This window comes from Chlorocebus sabaeus, chromosome 13 (assembly GCF_047675955.1).
Source record: "Chlorocebus sabaeus isolate Y175 chromosome 13, mChlSab1.0.hap1, whole genome shotgun sequence".
NCBI classification, from domain to species: Eukaryota; Metazoa; Chordata; class Mammalia; order Primates; family Cercopithecidae; genus Chlorocebus; species Chlorocebus sabaeus.
The window spans coordinates 60,519,773-60,546,223 of NC_132916.1; the positions used below are offsets into that span (position 1 = coordinate 60,519,773).

The 26,451-nt window shown below is 38.6% G+C and overlaps 1 protein-coding gene and 1 long non-coding RNA gene across 4 annotated transcripts in view; one reads left to right on the forward strand and one right to left on the reverse strand.

Annotated features, from left to right (window-relative positions):
* PDE7B (phosphodiesterase 7B) overlaps positions 1-26,451 on the forward strand; it is a 332,402-nt gene that overhangs the window by 157,115 nt on the left and 148,836 nt on the right. Inside the window, exon 1 of one of the 3 annotated variants that reach the window (XM_008006930.3) lies at positions 25,347-25,815. The exons of the other annotated variants lie outside the window; for them this stretch is intronic. Coding sequence (XP_008005121.2) covers positions 25,578-25,815 — 238 coding nt within the window. The 5' untranslated portion in view covers positions 25,347-25,577. Of the gene's footprint in view, positions 1-25,346; positions 25,816-26,451 lie in introns of those variants that run through there. 3 annotated transcript variants of the gene reach the window in all.
* On the reverse strand, positions 15,112-25,462 carry LOC103240323 (uncharacterized). The gene is made up of 3 exons (XR_499919.3): positions 25,323-25,462; positions 22,431-22,586; positions 15,112-22,329 (listed from the first exon to the last, which is right to left on the reverse strand). It is a non-coding gene; the product is annotated as an uncharacterized lncRNA (long non-coding RNA).

The following is a 26,451-nucleotide window of genomic DNA, read 5'->3' on the forward strand; positions in this document are numbered from 1 at the left end:
TTCTTGAGGTGTCTCTGTTGGTTTGCTCTCTCTTGATCTGTTTCTGGCCCCCGCACTGTGAATTTTAGATCCTACTCTTTATCAGCAATGTCTGGGTAAGAGAAGAAATCAAGATTCCTGCAAAAAATGGACATGCTGACTCAGCCTAGAGTTATGGAGCTGGACTGGTTTAAGTCACTGCTTCCTTTGTCCTAACTTACTCTTTTTACTAATACAACCATTCACAAATAGTTGCAGAGTCATGATATGGAAAAGCTGGGAAATGAGGAATATGTGTTTCATGTCTTTTCCATTTCCCTGTGAGTGCTTATAGAATCCATTCTCTTACATGGCAGTGGGAGAAAGAGAGTGAGCGGGGGAAATGCCAGACACTTATCAAACAACCAGGTCTCCTGAGAACTCCCTCACTATCAGGAGAACAGGAGAGTAGCAAGGTTTTCAGCAGCTCAGTCATTTTAGCTGAGAATTGAGGAAGAGAAGTGTTAAAGCCTACACACAGAAAGAGGTAGTCAAACATAAGGAAAAGAAGGATATAATTCCTTTAGTTAAAGAGGGTGTTCTGACAACAAACTCTAATATGAAAGTAATTTCCCCCCTTTTAATTCATAGCAAACATCTGTATTCAAACATGAACTTTTTTCTGATGTTATCTTTCACTGTGGAGAGCAGAATTAGCCCCATTCTACAGTTAGAAAAATGAAGACATGAAGCATTCAAGGATTTCATCCAATATAACAAAAACACCAGACAAAAGCTAATGGCTTACAGATGCAGGATATTTTTCAAAGAAGAAGCAGAAATCATGTTACCTTTGATGTAACATGTGTAGAATTAACACAAGTGTTTGCCTTTGAGAATTACAATAGTCAGAGGGGAAAAAAATCTTTTTTCATCTTTTTTATTTTAAAATTCCTATGTGTATGTAGTCACTTCTCTAAGACAGGCCAAGGTATTTTTTTATGAATAACAAATTTTACTAAATAAGTTATGCAATAAGCTAAATCAAAATTTCCTCATAATAAATCTTTAAGGTTTCTGCCTCTTTTCACCAATTGTTTTGTGGAAGAAAAACGCAGGCATGCTGACAATGGCCAAGACAAAGGTGTTCCTCTTTCTTTCCAAATCCTGCAGACTGGAATAGTTATGGAACTGGGAGAAGTCACAGCAGTCCCGATTTAATGAGTCACACTTAACTATGTACCAGGCACAGGGATCTCTGCCCTCAAGTGTCTTTCAGACCAGAGGTGGTGGACAAGACAAGCATGCTGTTAGGAATGAACGTGGGATGGTCACAGTAGCACATGGGAGGCCATTGAACTTGGCCTTGGGGACCAAGATGTGATTTCTGGAACATAAGAGCAAACTCATATCTAAGATAGGTGTAGGAATTAGCCTGGTGAAGGAGTGTTCCAGGAAGGTGGAACAGGACATGAGAAAACCTGGAGTTGAGAGGGCCTTCAACAGATGAGAAGAACTCGAAGCAATCCAGCATGTCAGGAGTAATGGGCAGTAGGGTTAACTTGCCTGCTAGAATCTTCCTTTTGTACTTCTTGTGTGCGTTAAATTTATTGACGGTAGTGTGCTACATTGAAGAGACAAGGCTAAAGGTAACTGCTTCCTGACATACTGTACAAACTTGTGGATAAATACAAAGATTTTAGATCTGGGCAAGGACTAAATATTTTCTTAAATAATAGGTTTTCTCTGAGCAGTTCTTCCTGCTGTAAACTAAGTTCAAACCCAAGTATTCTAGGACTGGCACTAAATTTGACCAATTCATGTATGTCTCACCCCAAACTTGTCCTTTTAGAATTCAAAGGAATTTTTTCTTAAAATCTCTGCCGTTTAAATTTTACCTGAGTAATTTCCCCCTTTCAAGTTAGTTTTTTAAAAGATATTTATTGAGATTATTTTCATAATTTTGTAAGAATGCCATGTTTGTTTTAGGAAACTCGAAATATAGAGGAAAGCTATATCAACGAAAATAAAATCACTCACAATACCACCAAGGTGATAATCTTTGTCAATATTAACTTGTACAGAGTATTTGTGATATAATTTTCTAAGTTTCTCTATGAAAATATTTTGTAACAAATATTTCAACAATTTGGATGCATTTCCTGTCTCTGTGTGCATGTATACATATGATATATATTCCACTCATTTTAAAGTTAGTTTGAATTATTTAATTTATGAACACACTCTTATTTGCAAGTTTTTGTAGAACTATTAATATATCCAGTGTGTGAACTTTTAGCCCTGTTGAAAATAGCTTGTAAGCTATAAGCTGGTTATATTTTAAAGAGCTGAAGGCTCCTGTAGTTCTCTATTCATTAGTTTTAAAGCACCTCTATGACATGACGTAGGTGGCAGTATTATTATCCTTATAGTGCAGATGCGGCAGCCAAAGCAGACAGCAGTTGCATAACCAAAGCAGGGCTAGAAACAGAACTGGGGTTCTTTTGAAAGTAGGTAGAGTAAAAATTATACATAAAATGAAATATTGGTGATTCGTAGCTCTATTCAAAGCCTCATCTCTTTGATGACAATACATAAAACACATTGGCCCTCTGTTATTTTTCCATCAATTCAGAACCAAATCTGACCTTGGGGAGTCCACACAGATATCAATGGAACGTTTGGCCGATTGCACGTGAGGAGCTGCTGCCAGAACTTGCCTGAAAGTTTAAATACCCTATGAGAACTGCAAGGAATTCTGAAAAATTATGTTGAATATCGATGTTGAAGTTAAAATACACATATATGCGTGTGTGTGTGCAAGCACAAAGACACACACACAGAATTTTAAGCCCAAAAGTAGCACCAGAGCCAATTCCATGATATTTGTATTAGTAATCTTTACTTGGGCACAATTTCACTTGAAGCTGGTGGGATTCTTTTTACTGAGTCAAGCCTGTAGAATGAAGCCTGCTGGGAGTCAGCAAACCACAACAGACGTCATCAGCTCTCTCCTGCTTCAGGATATACATACTGATCGCTGCGGGGGTCGGGGGAGAATTTTATTTTTGCTTGCACAGGCTTACACAATTGTCAGCGGATATAACCCTTGCCTTTCTTTGAAGTGTGAGCTATCAAAAACTAAATAAACCAGATGGAGCTGTTTTCTGATTCAAGGTGACAGAGCAGACCAATGCCTGAATAATATGTCTTTTTAAAGATGGAAATAGAATTACAAATTTGCTACATCTAATTTGCACTTTCCTTTGAAAAGGTGGAGCCCAAAAGGAAATTTTTCTCAAGAGCCTTTTCCGCCTGAGAATAAGTAGTAACATTTAAAATAAGAGAAAGGTCGGAAAATTGACCACACAATACGTGAAGTTAACAAGAGAATGAGGGGGAAATTGTCAACCATGAAAGTGACAAACACTGAGTCATTGGCATTCAGATAACCCCTCTTCTCCTTGCGACCAGATAAATATACATTCTTGATTCCCGGATTCCTTCCATTCTTAGTGCAATACTTGAAAAAAAATTTGACCAGGTTTTTGGCATTTTCATCTTTTCTGGGAATACTTCTAAATGACCTAGGGGAAATTTTCTAAACCAAAGAACAGTTTTGGCAGCAAAAACAAGCCTCAGTATGTATTATGATTGAAAAACAAGTAATTTAGCCTTTAACTCATGCAAGGATCTACAAGAACATCTATGTCAAGCAGAATAAAATGAATTTGATATCTTTATTTTTAATGTGTGGAAAAGATGTTTTTCACTTCATTATTTTAACTCTCTAAAAGAAAAACTTGTTTGATGATTTACTAAACAAGAAGGAATTAACTAGATTGTTAATGTTAGTGTTATAATTTACTCTTATAGGATTGAGTTTCTCAATTGTACTAAATTTGTTCTATTCATCTCATGGCTCCCTCTAATATGTAGGCAAATATAAAAACAACCTATCTGGGTCTTTATTTTTCTCATCTGTACAGTAAGGATAATAGGTCCTATTTCAAAGCATTGCTGAGATGATTAGATGATACAAGGAAAATGTCCAACCTCGTATCTGTACATGATAGGTTCTTTCTGATTCATTCCCTTCTAGTTTCTTCTATGGCATTTGAATATCGTGTGAGGACTTCAGCAGACTAATTGTATGAAGTTCAACTAGTAAGGGCACAAAGCCAAGTGTATCTGAAGGACCTACTGTTTACATGAGTGCTAACTACGTACCTGGCACCTAATAGGTGCTCGATAAATATTAGCTATTGTTATACCACACACCTCACTTTATCCTCACTATAACTCTGGGGAGGTTTTTATTTTCATTCTCATTTTCCAGTTGACAAAACTAAGTCTTGGGAGGCAAAGTAACTTGCCCAATGTTGCACAGCAGGACTATGACAGAGCCAGAATTCCAGCTGAGATCTACTCCAGAGCTCCTGGTCTCACTGCTGCAGCATGCCACACCTCTCCCTAAGTATGGGGCGGGCAGGCCTTGGACAAGTTCAACCACCTGCAACAGAACTGGAAAGCCAGAAGGACTTCTAGGAGAAAAAAAAAGTGGCTGTCATACTCATCTGCACATTCTAACAGAAATTCTCTTAGATACACCTAATTTAATTTCTCAGCTATGTTTAGAAATTAACTCTAAGCCTATTTATTTATAAGAACAATGCACTTCAAAGACACTGTTAACCTGCTTGGTTATCCGCCTTTGCAACTTCTAGAAGATTTGAAGCAGTTGAATTGAAGGTAGGGACAGTTGCTACAGTCAATTGCCTTGAAAACAGTAAAAGTGACCTGAAAACCTGCCAAATGCTGATACAAAAGCTTTGAAAGCCATAGTAGCCTGGAGCTATTTAGCATAGGGGCAAATAGCCTGAAACCCTCAAATAGTCCTTGAAGTATAATAATTGACATCATCATAAAATCATTTAGATTATTAAACAGAAGTATATTACTTTCATAGAACTAGAAATTTCATCCAAATATTATTTTTTTAAGTTCAGTAACTTAAATAGGAAGTATTAGTGAAAGAGAAGAATCACTTAAATAAAACACCTCTTCTATTGAAACTACTAGCAAAATAAAACTAGTGATAAAACTAATTTTTTCAGCAAACCTGAAAGCTTAACCACGTAAACTTTAAACTCTGGCTTTGTTGGTCTTTTTTCTATTATATACAACTTTTTGAATTGGGTGACTGAAGTTATACCAAAGGTAAGTGTTATATTAGGCATATAATGAATCATTCAAGCATCTCTAGTTAGTATAGGAAGTAGGTTCTTGCTTGGCTTAAGGAGTCAGCAATTTTTAATATAAATTTTAAGAAAATTTTAATCTAAATATGATCAAGAAGAAAATTAACACATTCTTCTGGAAATACACAAACATACACACATACCCTAAGCATTCCTACATGAAACATTGTTGACTAATGTTATATTGCAACTACATTTATTTACAACATCAGTTCCATAGCCCTGGGAATTTGGGGACTATGATGGTAGTGGATAAGGTAGCCAGGGAAAATTTCAATAGCGTCAAACAGTAATTTGGGATTTAAAAAGTCCTAGCTGTCTTTTGGATTTTATCTATAGTTTCCATGCATCTTGGACAAATCATTTGAATCCCACAGGAATCCCAATTTCAGCATGATTGGCAGGATAGAACGATTGGCAGGATGGAGGCAGAGTATCTTCAGTCCCAAGCAGCAGATCACCAAATCCAACATTAGTCAGAGAGATACAGTCCTATCCCCAGAGAACTGTCCCATCTTTGGGCAGCCCATAAATTAAGAGTCAGGCAAAACCACACTACACCTGAAGGACAGACTGATTTTCCTTTTTGTGTTGACTTCCTGGATGGTCTTGGATAGATACAGAAATATGATCCAGTGGACTTAACACCTGAGCATTAGAGCTAACCTGACCCAAAATGAGATCAACTCCTCAACATCACAAACAATCCTGAACCCAACTTAGTCAAGAAAAGAAGGCCAACACTTGGCATGTGTCTGGACCATCATGACATTCAAAGTTAAAGGAAAACCTTTGAACAGTCTAAGCAATGAAAAGAACATAGTGCTTCCTCACCACAAATAATTCAAAACAAAATAATACAGACTCTTAAATTACCGTTAAGAGGTCCAACAAAGTTTTTATGTTTTTATATATTATTTCCACATTTATGAAAAAATAAATACGTGTACAATTTGCCTTTTGATAAATATATTTATTTATTATCTATACATATACGTGTGTGTGTGTGTGTGTGTGTGTGTGTGTGTGTGTCAAAAGCCAAATCCTTATTTCAAGAAACTTTGGTGATCTTGCTTCATTGATCCCCTAACTATGGGCTTAACCTGTGTTTTAACTGATTTTTGTGGCCAAGCATCTCCCATGTTCAGCAGTGTATGACTGGGCTTTCCCCTTCCCTCTCTCCCTCACTAAGCCCAGAAATGTCTCATGGCCATCCACCCAGCTCAGACTCTATTTTATTAAAAGGCAGTCTCTGCTTGTACTGACTTCATAGAGACAATATGCAAATTACTAAGTGGCTTCTTTAACATAAAATCCTGGAAGTAAATACTGCAGAAATACAAAGTACTTATTAAAATTTACCTTCCTCTGAGATTAATAAATGATTCTTTGGGAACAAATTGTTCAACCAAGTAAGATTAATAAAGTTAAGGGCCATTAGCCAATTTTCTTGTAGTAAATTGCAGGGTGCTTTGCAAGAATTGCATTATTTCATATAAGTTAATTCATTGAAATTAATTCATTGAAAATATGTATAATTTTAACTTTATAAGTAATGAAAATAACTAATAAAGAAGTTGAACAGCTAGTACAGCTGAACAAAAAGAAGGAAAAAGAAAAAGCCATCAAACTGTCAAAGCATACCTATCAGGGCTGGCATCAACACTATAAATATGCTAGCCACAGATACACAAAACATGCACCATCAAACATGCTTTTTGTCATTTTGTCCCCCCTATACTCCATGGTTTGAAATATTTCATCCACAAAACTACATTAATTTGGCAATACAGTTGATCTTTGAATAATGAGGGGGCTAGGGGAACCAACCCCTGCATAGTCGAAAATCGGTGTATAACTTTTGAGTACGCCAAATCTTGACTACTAATAGCCTATGTTGACCAGAAGCCTTACTAATAGCATCAACAGTCAAGTAACATGTATTTTATGTTTTTAATGTATCATTTACTGTATTCTTACAATAAAGTAAGTAGAGAGAGTGTTATTAAGGAAATCATAAGGAAGAGAAAATATATTTACTATACATTCAGTGGAAGTGGATCATCATAAAGGTTTTCATCTTTGTCGTCTTCAAGTTGAGTAGGCTCAGGAGAGGGAGGAAGAGGAAGGGGGAAACTTGTTGTCTCAGCGTAGCAAGAAGAGACAGAAGAAAATCTACTTATAAGTGGACCTGCACAGTTCAAATCCATGTTATTCAAGGGTCAACTGTAATTATTTTGTTTTTCCTCTTTATTCACCACAATCAATTAGAGATTCTGCTTAATAAGGCATAACAGTATCACTTTGCTGAGTTGATATAATTACCCTCTTCAGTGTGTCTCTTCTTATTGTGCCATAACCAGGTACTGTGAACTCATGCCTGGTTTTCCTAGCTCTTGTGAAAGTATTTTGTGCGTGGATAGTTGTTCAAATGGATGTTTCTGGGGGACAAGGGAGACAATCACTAGAGAGCCCCATTCTGCCATCTTACTCCACCTTCCAGCTGACTTGATATAATTAAAGAATTTGACTTTTTTGGCAATCTGTATAATCTTATTAAAGTTAAATATTTCATTTCTACTAACCTTTTCATATATGTGTGTATCTACATATACATGTATAAATATTTATATATGCATATATCATGTAATATATTGAAATATGCATGATAATATAATATAGCCTTTTAATATATTGAAAAATATATTCTTGTGGATCTTCTTTCTTACCATACCATCTCTCTGGGGCAGGAGCCTGCTGATCAAATTCAAGCCTCTCTTTTCACAGAGGAGCATGTCATGTCCCAGAGTGACTATTGCACTGCCCAAGATCAAACAAGCCATTGAAGATTGAATTGTCTGTTGTCCATATAACACTTCTACAACAAACTCCATCTGTTTGCTATAGTCTCTAAATAAGCACCCATATTAAGAGCAAGGGACTCACAGAAAATTATTCCAGTGAAATAATTATCTTTCAGCTCACCTCTTGTCTCTGCTGTCCCAGACACTTTCGGGCATAAGTACTTGTTCTATAACATAGCTTTCTTTATATTTATGCCTACCTCCATTTTACCATTGCATTATAACAATAGTATTGTGCAATAGTAATAATGCATTTTAACAATAGTATCGTGCAGTAGTAATAATGCATTTTACCATTGCATTATTATAACAATAGTATTATGGCCTGCCTCTCCCTCTATTCATAGTTCCTACAAGTACAAGAGCTGTGTCTTTCTGATCTAGTTTTCCTTGGCACCTACTGTACTAGTTTCCTAAGGGTTGTTTTAGGGTGGATGAGATAAGATTAATCTGGCACAATGTTTTGTTTTCTTATGTTTAAATACTTTCTGTATGTCAGTAATTTCCAAATTCATAACCAAGGACTGACTTTTCCCCTGTACTCTATACTCAGACTACCTACTTGACATCAACTTAGGTATCTCATCATTCCAAACTTAAACTATCCAATCAAATGCTTGATTAAATATATCTAAGTATATTTCTTACCATCCCAGCAAGTAACACTAAAACCACTGCTTTTTTTCCTTCCACATGCCAATCCATGGATTTGTTCTAAAAATCCTGCCTGCAAAATATTTCCTAGCTGGGTGCAGTGGCTCACACCTGTAATCCCAGCACTTTGCGAGGCTGAGGCAGGTGGATCATCTGAGGTCAGGAGTTCGAGACCAGCCTGGCCAACATGGTGAGACCCCATCTCTACTAAAAATACAAAATTAGCTGGGTGTGGTGGTGCATGCCTGTAATCCCAGCTACTTGGGAGGCTGAGGCTGGAGAATTGCTTGAACCCAGGAGACGGAGGTTGCAGTGAGCTGAGATTGCACCACTGCACCCCAGCCTGGGTGACAAGAGCAAAATCCTGTCTCAAAAAAAAAAAAAAAAAAAAATCCTGAAACCATTTATTTTTCCTTCAGTCTCACAGCTACCGCCCTAGCCAATACATCATTTTTTCTTTTCTTGAATTGTATTAGCCTCCTGATTAATTTCTGCCTCTATTCTTGTTCCTATGTAATTTCTTCTCCACAGAGCTACCAGTGTGGTCTTATGAAAACTATTATATGTTAGATTGCATCACTCTTCTTCTGAAAACCTTGTAATGGCTTGTCATCACACTTGGAACAGCATCCGAGATCATTCTCTAATCTACATAGCCCAGCATCGTCTGGTCTGGAATCTCATCTCATGCCACATTTTCCCTTGGTCATTGAGTCTCTGTCACTGCCCTCCTTTGTTTGTCACTGGCCTTCTTTGTGTCTTTACATATAGTAAGCTAGTTCTTGCTTTTGGATCTTCCCATGGGTTGCTGCTTCTGCCTCAAATCCTCTTCCCCCAAATCTCTGCCTTCTTCTTGTCCTTAATTTTCAGTTCAAACGTCACTTACTTCAAGAGGTCTCTCTTGACCATACAATTAAAATAGTTTCTTAGCCACTATTTTATTAATCAATTAATTAATGAAATTTTTGTTTGAGAATTTTCTGGTTAATGTATTTGTGTGCTTTTCAACGTGTTTACTTCTTAATTCTCACTAAGATGTGAAGTCTGACTTGTTCAAAACTTTGTTACATGCTTAGACCATGACTGGCCTATAGAAGGTGCTTAGTGTTGGATGCTTAATGATGTTAAATTCATTTGCCTGCCTTTAACATCCACAAGTGCAAGGAGAATAAATGAATGTACTCAGAATTCACCTGATAAAGATTTGTCATCTAGGGTCAAGGACCTCATCTTTTTTCCATTTGAGGGCACCTATTTATTATTGCTTCTGTGGAGGCTGATATGTTCATGTGTAGTAACCTTTTGCACCCAACAGTTTCTTCCTTTAAGCTCCACCATTGATTTTCCTCATCTTTGTGCCTGAAGAGCCAGAATGATTCCTTTTGTCCCCACTGTCCTGACAGTTTGCAGTGACACTCACTGTGCAAGTGGGAGCCATTGCCCTTCAGCTATCAGAAGGCTGGCCCTGCCCCAGAAGTGCAGGCAAGGAGCTTTGTACAGCAGCTGTTTGTGTCTGTGCACAAAATGGCATCCCTTCTTCCAGAGTTAGCCCATGGTCTTGGGAGGGTGGGAACTCAGCTCCTTCTGGATCCGATTCACTTACCCCACCAGGAAGCACTGGCTGAGAGGGTGAGAGAAACTACAAAGCAATGTTTCTATTAAGTCTTAGAGATTAGAGATGGAAACCAGAAAGAGGAAGAAGGGGAGAGAGGGAAAGAGAAGGGTTTCAGAAAAAAAAAAAAATCAGCTCACTCTTCCATTTTACCCCTCTGCCAAGGGCCTATAAAATCCTTTTTCCCAATTATCTATTTGTTAGTGCAGTTCTGCACTGGCTGAGTCTCCATCAGGCACTGTAAGACCCCAGCTGTTTCCCAAAGTATTTTTAGATGCCCATGAGGCCACTCAGGGGTACACAGTCCCTTATTCCTTAAATGAGTATTTATTTACTGCACCAATGAATAACCTGGTCTGATTAATAGTTACAGCAGTAATGTCACTCTTGGTCCAGACTCATCTCTTAGTGCAGAAGATCCCAGGACGAGCAGGACACAGACAAGGTCTGACAAGCCCAGAGACATTCTACAACCTCAAACTGGAATCTTGCCTTTACTAACCAGGCAGGACCCTGAAAAGAAGCCAGTACCTTGGATCATTTTATCTAAAGCTTTCATGTAGCACAGAGCCACCAAGTCTCTGAAGTTGTCCCCAGTCCCATACACCACATGAGCCATGTCACACTCTTCCTTCAGTCCTCAACAGAGAAGCTGAGGAGCAGACCATTCAGAGTGGCCCCATAATGATGGCTCCCTTCTGCCCTTTGAGCAGAGCATCTTTCTTTCCCCATCCTGATTTTCAGAGAGTGAGGAAGAAAGCTGTTTTTTGACACTATCAGTCTCTTTCAGTGTCCAAGTCAGACATCACTCTTATAAGAAACTTCATTATAGGAGCCTCATGGCCAAAAATAAATATCTATAGCTATAGAAATAGATAGATACAGATTTAGATATCAATATAGATATAAATAGATATATCTATGTATATAAGACTTTCGGGAGTTGCTTTAGTTTTTTAGGCCAAAGACCTAAAAAAAGAAAATCACTACTTTAGTGCCCTAAATGATGTTCTTAAGGCCTGAAGAGATAAGGAGCTTCCCAGAGTGCATTATTTATTTGCCAACCAGGAGCAGGCTTTTTACAATGTTGTTAAGGACTGACTTACAGGTGACAATGCCTTACCAAGAAAGCCCTTGATAATTCAGTAACCACATCCTCTGGTAGAGATCTAGGAAAGGATAACATTTTTAAAAAATCTCCTCTGGGAATAATTCTGTTATAATGGGTTTCTAGAGATTTAGGGAGAAACTAATTGGATATTCACTGTTGATGGCTATATATTTAGATCACACTAGAAAAAAATAATGTTCATCCATGTTTATAGAAATGGATCTGGAGAATTTTGCAGATGAACTGAAACACATGTTAAAAGTTGAAACATGAGGAAAAGAAATGGCAGCAGATCAATAGTGAGGTAAAGGGTCCAGCAGCTGATCGCCTCCATGGGCTCAAATTCACCTTTAGCATCATTGCTAGCAGAAATCTGTACTTTTTTTTCCTCTTTAGTTTTTATGTAATCTTTATCATCCTTTTCTTTCGTCTCCTGACCACTTCCCACCAAACGTATATCCTTTATTTTTCCTTTCTTTTTACCTTTACTATGCATTTCCCTTTATCTATCACCCTCGTCTCATGGCTGCTGGTTCCACTGATGGCACCTAAGATTGAAGGGGTTACCAATGCCAGCTCCACAGAAAAGGGAGCAGATAATCTGGAGGTGATGTTAGTGATTGGATTTCACAGAATGCCTACTTTGTGCCTGGCCTTGTTAGAGATGCTTGTCAAATATGCTCTCATTTCATCATCTCAGTTGTCCTAAGAACTCAGTTTAATATTATGCAACACGCTAGTTCAATTCGAGAATAAAAGAAGTTTTGTTTTGTTGTATTTTGTTTCTGAAAAACTCTGCCTCCAAAGGTTGTAGAGAAAAAGCCCCCAAGAAATGCCAACTTGAAGATGGTTGGAAGTGGGAGGTTTGACCAACAGGTTAAAGATAAGAAAGTTGCAACAACTGGGTAAATCTCTGAAACCACAAGCAGATTTCTATGACCAATCTGTTTTATTTGCACGTTTGTGCTCTTGGGGGAAAACGTGACTTTACCAACCATGTTAATGGGGGAAAAGTTCTAACCCTTCAATAATTTCAAGAAAACCAGAATATGGTTTAGGTCAAAAAAGAGTACTTGATTTTGCAACACCAAATATCCCTTTTGAGGTTTCCCAAAAATGCTGTGGCAATCCCACACAGAACTCTCTCCATATTTTTACCACAGAAACAATAGTGCTAATTCAGCATGCGCTATGATTTAGACCACTTTGGGAGGTGCTTTAAGGAAGATATCAAAGAAATGAATACCTGCACTCTTATAATATCATAAAAATACAATACAGAATATACTAAATTTCCATGTAAAATGCTAAATAAAATAAAATGGATTGATTATAATGTGTTTAAGAAGTGTAGAAAAACAAATGGAATCATTGGACTTAACTGGGTTTAGTAGGTCAAAGATTTAGAGTATCTACTATTAGATACTTATTCAAATAAGTACATGGGCTTATTAATAAATTATTATTAGGGACAGAAACGAGGAATGCAAAAAGTAGTTGAAGATCCTAAATGTCAGAATGATTTGCCTGAGGGTTTAGACTCTCCTTCCCTTAGGGATATCACATGGGAGCCTAGCTTTTCTATCATTCTACAACACCTTTGAAAAGAAGGAGCTATATAAGGGTGATGTGGAATTTATAGGTTTACATTGCCCTAGTAGAACTATAAATACACATGACTAGGTAACCAGGTTTACCACGTGGAAATAGAAAAGGTGTCTGATCCACCAGACACAAGTCTGTCTTCAGCTTCATCACTGCATCTACCACCCCAGGACAGAAATCAGCCTGGGGCCAGACTTGAATTTCTGTTGTCCATGCAGAAAGTGACCCAAGTCATTTCCTCAACACTCGGAAACATTTAAAGCTCTTTTTTTTTTTTCTTTTCCATTTCTGGCCAAGCTGTTTAGAAAGCACAGATGCAGCTGGCACTGTAATATTGTAAGCAGCCTCGCTAAATGGCTCCAAAAGGGAAATAGCTGTCCAGTGTCTTGGGTAGATCTGTGAGCTCCATTCACCAATGTCACGTCATCATTCTCTGGTTCTTCAGACCCAAGAATCGAGGTCGGAGAAGCAGAGTTGCTGCTGCAATTTTGTTTACCTAACAATGTAAAGACTACTCTGATAACCCTCCATTGCTAGCCCCTTTTCATAAGGAATAAAGTCACTTTAGGGGTTTAGTATCTGATTTGAAGAAACCACCCCATTACTGAAGGGAGATAAGATGTTCATTTAATTTTTTTTAATGTTCATGTGAACCACGTGCAACATGTTCTTCCTCTCTGGTCACGCTGAGAGATGAAGACTTTTTTCAGCACTTTTTGGATAAAGGTTGTGGCAGAGATCTAAAATCCACCCTGCTGGTCACAGTCATGACCCTAGTGGTAGTGAAGATGTGACTTTGGCTTGAGAAATCCAAGGTGTAATCCTACCATGAAGAACAGTTATAGAAAAAGGTGCTGGAGTGTTGTAATTATTCTTATTTTTCTTCAATTCATCGGACTTAAATGTTTAGCAGCCAGATATGATGATAAGCTGTAAATCAAGCAGAGTTTCTACTGCTTTATACAACATCACAACCGCACCAGCAGTATAGCAGAGTGCTAAGAAGGTGTGCTTATCACCCTTCTAAAGCCTGATAGTATCTGCACCTTGAACAAATTACTTTCATAGGAGATCATGATAATGCCTACCTTTTGGGGGATTCATAAGGAATTGCATATGAAATGCTTAGTGCTGTATCTGATACATAAGCATTCAAAGGAAGTGCTTGGGCTCAGGTCTGTGGGAATCCAAAGCTTCTGTTTTCTTTATCATGCTTCATTATTAGCAAAATTAGAAAATAATCTGCTATTGACTGAATGTGTCCCTTCAAAATTCATATGTGTTGATACCCTAACTCCCAATGTGATGGTATTTGGAGGTGGGACATATGGGAAGTAATATGGATATAATGGTGGAGCCTTTGTAATTGGATTAGCACCTTTATAGAAAGAGACACTAGAGAGCTTGCTGTCTCTCCCTCTCCCCACCATGTGAGGATACAGCAGGAAGGCAACCACCTGGTAACCAGGTAGAAGGCCCTCACCAGAATCTGACCATGCTGGTTCCCCGATCTCAAACTTCCCAGCCTCTGGAACTGTGAGAAATGAACTTCTGTTGTTGAAGTCATCCAGTCTATGGCACTTTGTTATAGCAGCCCAAGCTGATTTAAGATGTGATCTAATGGAAATAGTCTATCTCTGAAGTCCCTTTAAACTCTCACATTATGTGATTCCTCTTTCTTTGCTTTGTTGTAATAAAACACTTTTCTTAAGCTCCCAGTTTGCTAGGAACACAGTAACAACTCACCTGAGGAAAGCAGTAGGAATGTTCTTTAAGTCTGACAATCACTAGAGCTAAGCTTTTAAAAATTCTATAAAATAAAAAATAATCAGCAAAAACATAATTAATCACCTATGTTTTCCTGGCTATGAACAAACTCTATATCATATAATTTCTACTTTTTTAAAATGTGAAGTAGAAATTTCTAAGACTGTTTTAGTTGTCAAGACATAAAAAAAGAATTAATGAAGAAAATTGGTTATCATTTTTTAATATTTATTTATTTATTTTGAGACAGAGTCTTGCTCTGTCACCCAGGCTGGAGTACAGTGGTGCTATCTTGGCTCACTGCAACCTCCACCTCCCAGGTTCAAGTGATTCTCCTGCCTCAGCCCCCCGAGTAGCTGGGACTGCAGGCATGCACCACCCTGCTTGGCTAATTTTTACCTTCTTAGTAGAGACGGGTTTTCACCATGTTATCCAGGCTGGTCTTAAACTCCTGACCTCAGGTGATCCACCTGCCTTGGCCTCCCAAAGTGCCGGGATTACAAGTGTGAGCCACCACACCCGACCTGTCATTTTTAATAATAAAAACTAATTTGGATCTATTGCATCCATATTTATATTACAGCACTATAATTCACCGTGCTTTATAGTTAGTTGTACATGTGTCTGTCTCTCCACCAAACTTGTAAACAATTTTAAGGGAAGGGAGCATGTTTTTGCATGTCAAGCACTTAGCATAGGGCAGACACAATTCACCACTCAATAAATGCATGTTAAATGAATTAATGAATGAATGAAAGGTGCAGCACTGAGATTTTAAGTTACAAAGTATGGTTCAATGGCCTCTGCAATCCAAACTAAAAGACGGGCCAGAGCATCAAAGGCAAGTAGCGACGTAAGTGAAGTTACGTCCCAGATAACCAAAATGGATAAGAGGTACTGCTTTGTTTAAATAGAAGAGTCAGCTTTAAGGTAGGGCACAAAGACTTCATGAAAAAACATGGAATTTTATTTGGATTAGACAAATGGAAAAAATCTTTCCCAAGAAGAAGGACCATGTGAGCAACAACATAATATATTCATTTCCTATTGCTGTTATAACAAATTGTCACACATTTAGAGTCTTAAAACAACACAAATTCATTATCTTACAGTTTGAGGGTCAGAAGTATGAAATGGATTCCACTGGGCTGAAGTCAAGGTGTCTACAGGTCTGTATTTCTTTCTGGAGGCTCTAAGGGATAATCTGTTTTCCTGCCTTTTTTCTCTTTGAGAGTCTCCTCCCATTCCTTGGTCCAAGGCCCCTTTCCATCTTCAGAGTCACCAATGACCAGCTGACTCTTTCTCACATCATATCACTCTGACACTTACACTTCTGCCTCCCTCTTCCACATTTAAGGACACTTGTGATTATTTTGGTCTCATCCAGATAATCCAGATATTCTCTGTATTTTAATGATGGCTGATTAGCAATCTTAACTCCATCTTCTACCCTAATCTCCTTTGCCGTGTAACCTAACATATTCACAGGTTCCAAGGACTAGAATGTGGGCGCTTTTGGAAGGCCATTATTCGACCTACCATACATGTCAGATGCATCTGACATGTTTGTGCAACAATATGACTTCCACAGAAATTTTGCATATTCAATGTAAGTTTGAATGTGTTTACAGGACTAGGTGAGTGGGAACCTATTTTTTAAAGTGCCAAATGCCCAAGAAAGGGATTTGAACTATTTTTATAGGTAATAATTATCTTTGCATCAAATTAGTATTAATGTTGCCATTACTTTTCATGTTACATATTTGAAAATGACGTGATTATAAATTATGTTCAATCCAGAATATCGTAACTTTTAAAGGTAAATAAGGCTTAACTGAAATTTTCAATGATTAATGAGAGACTTGAAAAACACAATAGTAGCCTCATCAATTGCCTCCTCAAAGTTTGAAAGCAGGAAAAAAAAGTAATAACAGCATTTAAAAGGCATTTATTAAAAGCCCAGTTATCTGTGGTTTGAAGTTGACCCTTGATATTCTAATCGAGACACGCAAATATAAAATCAACAAGGTATATGAACATATGCAAGTCAAAGACGGGTGTATTTTACCTTGCACCTAAGTGGACAAAAGAATGTTAAAGTCAAATGCAAAGATGTCTCAGAAAACACGGAATGCAAGAAATCTTACCAGCAGACCACAAAATAGGTCCAGGAAGATCATGGAGGACAAAGACTAGATAGACCCCGAAGTCCAAATAAGCAAATAGAGGAGGATCAGTTAGTATGCATATCCTATAAATAGAAAGACATGCAATCATTTTAAAGTAATTTTCAAAATAGAAGGAGAAAAATGTGGTTAAAATTTCAATGTGTGACGAAAAAAAATTACCAGAGTGAAATTCTTAGAAAATCTTTTGATAATAAAGATCTTATACACATGTCAAAGTTGTAAAATGTTCTAGTGTGCTGGGCTTTTTTTCCTTGATTGTGGTGCAATAATTCTTCTAGCAACACTGCATATCAAACAAAAAGGGTTCAGTAGGAATCGCTGTACTGTACCATGCAAAGAATGTGTTGTCTACGTACTATATGTTAAATGGCCACCCCTTTAATTTTCACTCTTAATTCTCTTGCCATTACCAGGGGGAAAAACTCATAAAATTACCAGAAATAATAAAACATTCTGTATACTAGTTTTTAATACAGTATCTTCCAACTTTCTCTTTCTCATTATTTAGTTACTCCCCTGGATTATATATATCAGGAAATATTGGTGTTCATAACCATAGCAAAGCACTTAGCCTTAGAAAGAATCAGGAAAGACAATGGAAAAAATAATACAGTGAACTGTGTTTCCAATTACCAGCAGATGCTTTCATTTATTCTAAGCGTTCTTGTTTAGTTAACTGTACAAATTTTTAATCATATAAATCTGGTAATGTTCTAGACCCACGCTTTTAGTTACCCTGGTCTTCCAGCTGATTTCACATGTCTCTTCCTTCTGGCATTGTTTTCCCACGAATACCGTGCCTACAGCTGTATGAATTCCAGGTGATACCTGTTAAAGAATGCAGCCTATTGCAAAGTTTACTTGATTCAACTTTTGTGTTGTGTGTGTGGTGTGTGTGTGTTTCGCTGAGACTGACATTGCTGTAGATTTCTCTGAATCAGCAGCACCATTCGCCACTGGCTACAGCACCATGAATGCCTGCTTCCTTTTTTTTCCATCTTTATTTCTTTGAGGAATCATCTGGTCACCATTCATTCATGCCTGGAATATCACAGTGGGAAAGATTACCAGGCTTCATGGGAAGACCACTTTACATAAATCTTTAATAAACCAAATGAAAGAGCAGGTCTTACTGAAAGTATCCCTGATGATGGAGATCAAAGACTCAGAGCCTTGCCTGTATTCCAACCATTCTGAAAATAGCAGGAGGGGTGCAACAAAATGCTGGAAAGAAGGAGTCATGGAGAAACTGGCCTAACTAAATTGCACTTGACATTTGATGAGAAAAGACTGTCAAAAATAGTATTTGTTTATGAAATTATTTAAGATTCCATTGCATATATTTATTGCATGGGCTTATAGTTTATAGTCAACCTTATCTTTAAAGTTAACCCATAAGGGGAAAAAAAGAAAAAAACAAAATTGACAAGCTGTGGTTCAATGTCCCTGGATACAGCACTCATTCTTACATAGCAGTTCTGGTTGCTTCTTTCCATTGAGAGTATTTGGCCTGCACCAGCATGATTGTTTTTAGAAGTCCTAATAGGTGTATCTGGAAAGACTGGGATGGTTGCTGCATTTTCTTTCATAAATAACTAATATGGAACAGGCATAAAATTGTTGCCACATAGTTATACTCTAGCCTTGCTACTCAGAGTGTGATCATGACCAACAACCTTGACATCCCTAGGAAACTTGTTAGAAATGCAGAGTCTCAGGTCCCTGCCAGACTTCTGGAATCAGAAATCTGCATTTTAATGGGATCTCCAGGTTATTCAAATGCACATTAATATTTAAGAAGCCTTGATCTAGAATAGCCTCTAGGAGATACCATTTGGCTTAGCTGTTCTGTGTAATTCATAATTACCAGGAGGTAATAAGTGAAAAAGGGGAAATAAAAATTAAGTGGAAGAGGCAGCAGGATCACACGCAATACACATGGAGCGGTTGAAATTTCCTTCTTCCAAATTAACTTTGAACTACATAAATATGAACCTAAATGAATGTCAAGGACAAAAAGGAATCTTGTTAGAAGGCTTGATTCCTCATAATTTTCTCACTTTCCTTTTGTTATTTCATTTATATAAAAAATCTTTCTATATCTTATTAGTGGCCTACTTTATTTTTATTAGATTAAGAGAAAAGAACCCTCACTCAGGCATTTTCCAGCAGTTTTTTGAGAATGTTTGGATAATCTCTCCTCCAGTCTCCTTGAGATCTTCTTAACCTGGTTGAATTCTTGAGAGCTTTCAAAATTTATGCATCTCACTTATTTTTTAAAAAAAAAAATCAACATATTTCAGACTTTGTACAGGCCACTTTTTAAATATCACATTTGATTCTGCACACTACATTTCTTTTAAGCACACTTACACATTAAACAGAAATCAGTTAGGAGCAATCAAAGTTATAAAAATGTTTGAGAAATAAAGGCCCCAAACAAAACATTGAGGCCCTCATCAGTTTGTCTAGGGAAATGAGACCAGTAGGGGGCCTGAAGACACACGTTCACTACCACAGCATATGACACAAAGCTGCACAGCTCATGAACATCAAACGCATTTTGTGTTTAGTCGCTTTGGACTAAAAACAAAATTTCCTATTAAGAGAACCTATACAGCATTAACTAGAGCACTAAATAATACATGGTAAAGATCATGCAGGATGAGACCCTAGACATGATTCCTGGGCTTTCATCCCTCCAAAATGCACTTACAAAGAATATTTATCTTATGAGTCACATACATTGTTCTGTATCTGTCTATTCTCATTCATACTTTCACCAGACCTACCTTAAAGACCTTGCTACCATCAAATCTCTTACTGTCTTCTGCCACAGGTCACTCCCCAATACCCTTTATCCAACAGCCCTGCTTTTGATTTCCTTTACGCCTGCATTCTCACTGGGGAACCCAAATTTCCGAAGTAAGACCTACTTCAAGGGTAGAAGGGCTTGACTTTCCAGCTTTCTAACAGATCCCAGGAAAGGATAGCCAAAATTTGTGTTTAATGAACTTGTCAACTATGATATCATATAGCTTAAAAATAACAATATTAAATTTTTATAGCACATTACAGTTTAAAAATAACTGACATTCTAGTCTTATTTAATCCTTTCAGGATCCCAGTGTGATGGATAAAATGTTTATTGCCATCATACCCATTTATAGATAAGGCCCCAAATTTGGGGCAAAGCTCTGTGGTGAGTATAGATCAAAACCCAGTTTTTGTAACTCTCAGATAAGTAGTCTCAGAGAGTTACTTTAGAGATTTCCTTGTTGTAGCTGTTTTCTAAGAAGTTGACACGCTCGAATGTGAAATTCTGAAAAGTGTACTCTACCACCACTATGATCTTTCACAATCAGAAATAAGTCCTGAAATCCTAGAAAGGCTATAGTCAGAGGGTGCCAGGGGCACACACCAAAGTATCAGATGTTCAGTAGTGGGACAGAATAGGAGGCTGTATTCATCAGCAGGCAGGAGCTGAGTAGAGAAAATCAAGTCTTCCTTCCATGTTGTTCTCAACCTTTGTCTGACTGGGCCCATTTTTGTTGGGAAATTCACAGAGACAGTAAACTTAGCATTAGCATTAGTTAAGATCTTTAACAGCCAGGGTAGAGTGTGAGGTTAGCTGAAATCCTAGTTTCTCTCTTAAAATGTACAAAAATAAATGAATAAGTAAAGAGGCAGAGGTCACTCACACTGAAAACCAGAATTAAGGCAAAAGAGGCCAGGCAGGTCCCCAGTACCTGAAAAAGGACCCAAAGGCTAGCACAGAAGGTTTTCCCTTCTGCTGTTTCTCCGGCAGTTAATATTCATTTGCAGAGCAAATAAGAGAATGATTGGGTATGGTTGAGACACCCCTCCTACTTCACCCCACCTGTCTTTCCTCATCTCGCCCCACATGCTTTCCCCTTTTCCCCCATGACAATGGAAATATGTGCTGCCTTCTAGGGTCGGTCTGTAGACTAAGTCGCTTTTCCTACTTGCTGGCATTATTTCTTGAGATTAGCTAAGGCCAGAGTTATACATTTCTAGGTCTCCTAAATTGTTTGCACTTCTTCTACTTAGACTGTATAGAACCAAGTTGAAAGACCTGTTTTTCCTTCCCTGCTCATTTTGAATTTTTTTTTTTGAATTGCATTTGTAAAAGCAGACTGGTCGTGTGTGTGTGTGTGTGTGTGTGTGTGTGTGTGTTTACACATCCATGCTTGAACTGATGGAGAGGAAAGTTCAGGACAAAATAAATAAACTCCCTCCATAGTTTGCTTTTTTTTTCTAAAAGATAGGCCACAGATGAGGGTCAATAAGAGTATAAAACAATTCCAAAATATCTGAGTGAGAAGATTTTTATTAAACTTTTTGTTTTGTAAGAATCTATTAATAGACTGAAAGTGAAAGAAAATGACAAGGGATACATGTTTCTAAGTTTCCATTTTTTAAAAAAGGTACATTCTCTAGAACTGTTAGAAATATTTAACATTATAAATGCCTTATTTTACAAATCATGTATAATAAATGCTTATCTGCCTAGTGACTAGAGCACCCATAGTCTACAAGATTTTTACATAGCCCTCAGAACACCAAAAATTCTTCAAAGTCCACATTCTAAATCAACTATATTTTTGACACTTTTCTTGGTTGTATACTTTAGTATTGGGGTTATCAATTCTTTTATAGCTCCAACCACAGAGCAAAGTCTTTTTATTTTTAGTTTTTGGAAGAAGGAGCCAATGCAATGGCTAGTTTTTATCAAAAAGAAGAAACTTTATAGCACATTTGGAGTAACTTAGTGTAGGGGCTCAGCGGGCCAGCTGGTGAGGCAGCTTGTAATAGTTGCCACAGTCAGGGCATCACCCAGCCTCACCTTTGTCCAGCCAAAACCAGATGATGGCGCTATTCTCTTCACAGATGCTGCCCACTGCTGGTGAAGGACGGGGGCTAAATTAAGGTCCTCTTTGGTACCTGAAGCTGCCTTTGGGGGTAGTATATTGTATGGGTCTAGTCCCTTCTGTGCAGCCATTATGACGTCCCTCTCCAACCCAGTCACCTGCTCGTTGTCAGTAAGAACATCACCTCCAGATGCCTTGGAGTGCACTTCGACCGCCCCTCTGGGACTCTGGGCCCTCAGGGCCCAGGCAGCCGGCACCCCAACTCCTCAAAGTAACCTTGAAGCCATCACACCCTCAACAAGTAGCAGTACTTCCAGGAACAGCAAAGTCTTTTCGCTACAATTAGGTGTCCATTGTCCATTGGAACAAGCTGTTTCGCCTGTTAGTTCTCATTATGTTGGGTTGATTCACAAGGCCTGAAAAAGAACTTGGTTATTTTGAAAGTCTATCTTAAAATGTCCTGTCTGCAGCCCTTTAATTACTGATATTAGCATGCGTAAGAATCCTCACAAGTTACCTGTGGGTCTTCTCTGTTCCATGATTCCTTTGATCACATAGCACCCCCACCCTCAGTGATCCAAACTTCTGTCTGCAGATACCATATCAAGGTGAATGATGTCCACTGAGTAGTGAAAATTATAGGTTTACAGGCATGCTCTTCTAAAGTAACTATCTGAAAAACAAAAGAGATCACAGCCTATGAGATGCTAGCTACAAAATGTAACAAAAGCACCTTTCAGATAATTCACATGGTAGAGAGTTTTAGTCCAACAAGCATTAGCCTCGCATCAGTTTGTCCCAATCTCTTGAACCTGCAGTTGAGCCAAAAATTTCCGAGCCAAGCTTTCTCGCAAGATTTCCTGTACTTCCTGTTTCTATGTGAGCCAGAAATACCATGAGAACGACCTTTCTTGTGGTATTTTTGCCCTTCTACTCCAAGATGAAAATAATCCCATATTGGGGGAACTTTTTTTTAAATTGTGCAAATATTTCCAATTTTCAAACCTTCAAATAAAGTAGATTCCTCCTTGGGAATGAAAATGTGAAATGGTGATTGCTTGGCCCTGACTCATCTCCACTAGGAAGTATTCATGCTCAGTGATCCAACATTTTGTAATTTCTGTAAGATATTTTTACAAGGAACTAGGTAAAACAGTACAGAGGATACAATGGAAATGTATATCCTTGGATTTTTTTTTAAAGTCATTCTTGAAGAAATGAACAATGAAGTGTTGTGTTCTTAGTACATTAGTGTATGTGATATATTATATCATATATTTGTTTTCTTTGTTCTTAACCCCTTTGTTCCAAGGGTCAGGATATCCTGATGCTAAGTGCTATTGCAAAATAACTGAACAAAAATAAAAATAGTCAAACACTTAGGAAAGTCTTCAGTTGTTATGTCAAGGAAGTTTGTGACTGAGGAGTGAGTTTAAGACATTATTCAGGAAATATGATAATAAAGTGAAACAGTCTGCATGTGATTATTAAACAAAATCATCTCAATCCTAGAGAGCCTTGATGCCCCCAGCCTGATGGAAGGGTAAGATAAGGACTGGACAGGCTGTCAAAGTGGTGGAAGTGTGGAACTGATGCTTAAATCCTTTCATCTCTTATCAGAGAGGGAAATAAGGAAGAACACATCTTTCTAATGAAGTAGACCACCGATTATACCCTAATTGTGTTGTATGAATATCTAGTTGTTATAGAAAGAGCCGCTAGATCAATATTTTAATAACGAAATTCACCAAAAGCAGTGTCTTCAATGTCTTTATTATTGTTTTATACCCTCTTGACCCTTCTTCACCTGTTAGGAAGGAAAGTAGGTTTGCCAGTATACTTTTCCATCCAGAAAAAAGAAAATTCACCTGATCCAGTATGGAAAACTAAACTTATTCACCATGGATTTAGAGAAATAATAAAACAACAATAAAATTACAGTTGTCTTTGATGGTTTCAACTTAAAGAAAAAAAGAGGTGGGAGCAATGAAAATAAAACACACTCTACAATAATCTTTCTCCTCTTCCCCAAGTTTCCTCCTCTCTCCCATGAAGAAATATCAAACAATTGTGTGATAAACCAGCCTTGAAAGGAATGTAGAGCAGAAGCAACAGATTATACATCAGCAAAATGGCATGCCAAGCAAAATAAAGCACTTTGCAATATGGAGACATGAAGAGGAGAGGAAGACGGGATTGTTACAATGTTCTTCCAGAAAACAGGGACAATTCACTTGAATGTACAAGTTCAAATTGTTCCTACAAACCAATTTGCTGGCAAAAGTGCCAAATACAATACTACCCCACTTTTGTTTCTGTCCAAGGCCTTTCACATAAGCTACAGGGGGCATCGCCTTTTGTTGAATTGGTTCTTACTTTGAGGGTTAGCGCCTCCATCTCTGAGACTAAGAACAAGAGGCATGGCCCACGGTTGAGGTTGCCCTCAATTCAACCACTCTCAGGTCGGGGACACAGTAGTCAGTGGCCCACATAATAAGTCAGAAGTGCTCTCCCTCCAGAAGGTGAATCGTTAACATTCTTTTCTTTCTTTCACTGCCATTTATGTCCCCTGTGAACATCCTTTAAAATGATTGTTCCTTTGAAAATGGGTTTTGAACGATCCTGAGCCACATGTCCAGGCTATGCAGGCCACTGCCCGTTTGCATGAAGATCTTGATGCTTCCCGAATTCTCATCTTTCGGAGTTAACTGTGGAATGTGATTCAGTGTTATTTCCCTTCCAGCTGAAGGGCAGCTGAGGTTATGAAGGGATTTGACCAATAGGTCATAACCCAGTTAGGTTTGCTGAGAACCAGATGACACAAGGGGGAGGGATGTGGAGAAAGAGCGAGAGTGATCAAACTGAGGCACTGAGGATCAACCCAGCCCATCCCAGCACTGGTCTCAGTGACTGGGCAATGTGCCCCCCAACCCCCATCAGGCCCTCCAGGGAGAAGCAGCCGCAGATTGGTTCTGCAGACGCTCAGCTTCTGTTTTTTTGGAGATCTCCTGGGGACTTGCAGGGCCTGAGTCTGCACCACAGGGGTGACTACTCACCTGACACCTCCAGATAACTGGCCTCCGGCGAGGGGGGAACCCCTCTGTGAGGTTAGCAAAGGGGAAGCCCCACTTCTTTGCCTGAAGTCCTTAAGAGCTAAGCCACCAAAGAGCTAAGAGTCGACAAACTTTGACAAGCACCAAAAGAGAATTGAGAACAAATAAATCAGAAGAAAGAAGAGGAAAAGCAAATGCTAGAACCTCGATGGCTTTTTTTTTTTTTTTTTTCCTCCCTGCTGTCGTTCCAGCTGTAGCCTGGGATTAATTAAGTGCTGTGAACTCAGTGCCAGAGAGAGGAGGGGAAAAAAAATGCATTCTATCTCTAAGGAAGGAGTACAGTAACAGTTTCTCACCAGTGAGAAACCTAGGGAAGTGAATCGCTCTCGTCGGCAGTGTTTGTGGAGGGCCTGAGGAGACAGGGAGGCTGTGCCAGGCTGGAGGAGTCTTGTCTTTCCGAAGCTGGAAAGGATCTTACGGAGGTTCGCCTTTCCCTGCCTGGGAAGAATTTCCCCTGTGGTAGCAGCAGCAGCAGCAGCAACAGCAACAGCAGCAGCAGCAGCAACAGCAGCAGCAGCACCACTGCCTCCTCTTCTGGGGCACAAGACAGAATGCCTGTGCTAGAGCGCTATTTCCACCCAGCAGAGCTAGGCAGGAGGTGGACAGGCCCAGAAGGTGTGCTGCCCTCCTCCCCGGGAAGCCGGCTGGGGTGCCAGCAGGGGCCGCTGCCCTGGGACTTGCCAGAGATGATCAGGATGGTAAAGCTGGTTTGGAAATCCAAAAGTGAGCTGCAGGCGACCAAACAGAGAGGCATTCTGGAAAATGAAGATGCTCTCCGCAGCTTTCCAGGTAAATTGACCACGGGGTGTAACAGGTCACAGGACCAAGTCTGATAACTAACTCCCATTCTTTGGAGAGTCCAAGCCATAAGGAGGAAGATGAACTGTGTAGCATAGGGTCCGAGGGCTGTGACTTCCAAATATCTGCTCTGATAGAAATGCATCTTGAAATTAAGAGTGATTTAGTAGGAGGAGCATTTGACTGGAAATCAAGAAACCTGGGTCCCGGACTCAGCTTGACATATGCTTGCCCTGTGGGCTTGCACAAGTCAAATTTCCTGAGTTTCAGTCCCCACCAAGGAGGGGGTGAAATTGGATGCTGTTTAATGGCCATCCTGACTCTAACATTTCTTGTCAACAAGTTAGAGATATCCCTAAGAGAATATTCTCCTCAGGTTGCTTTTTATCATTTTTTATATTAAGTAAAATACATTTTCCAATTTTTAGCTATGCCATTTACAGCGTGTATTATGTTCCCAGCACTGAGTTTGGCATGCAAGCTTTTTATGTCCTGGGCAAGTTGGTAAACTTTCTTGACTTGGTTTCCCCTTTGACAAATGTCAGTAATATAAACACCTTTATTGATATCAACTCGCTCACACTTTGTCATGTCATAAGAATGTGCTGTGTTTGGGACGGTTGTGGA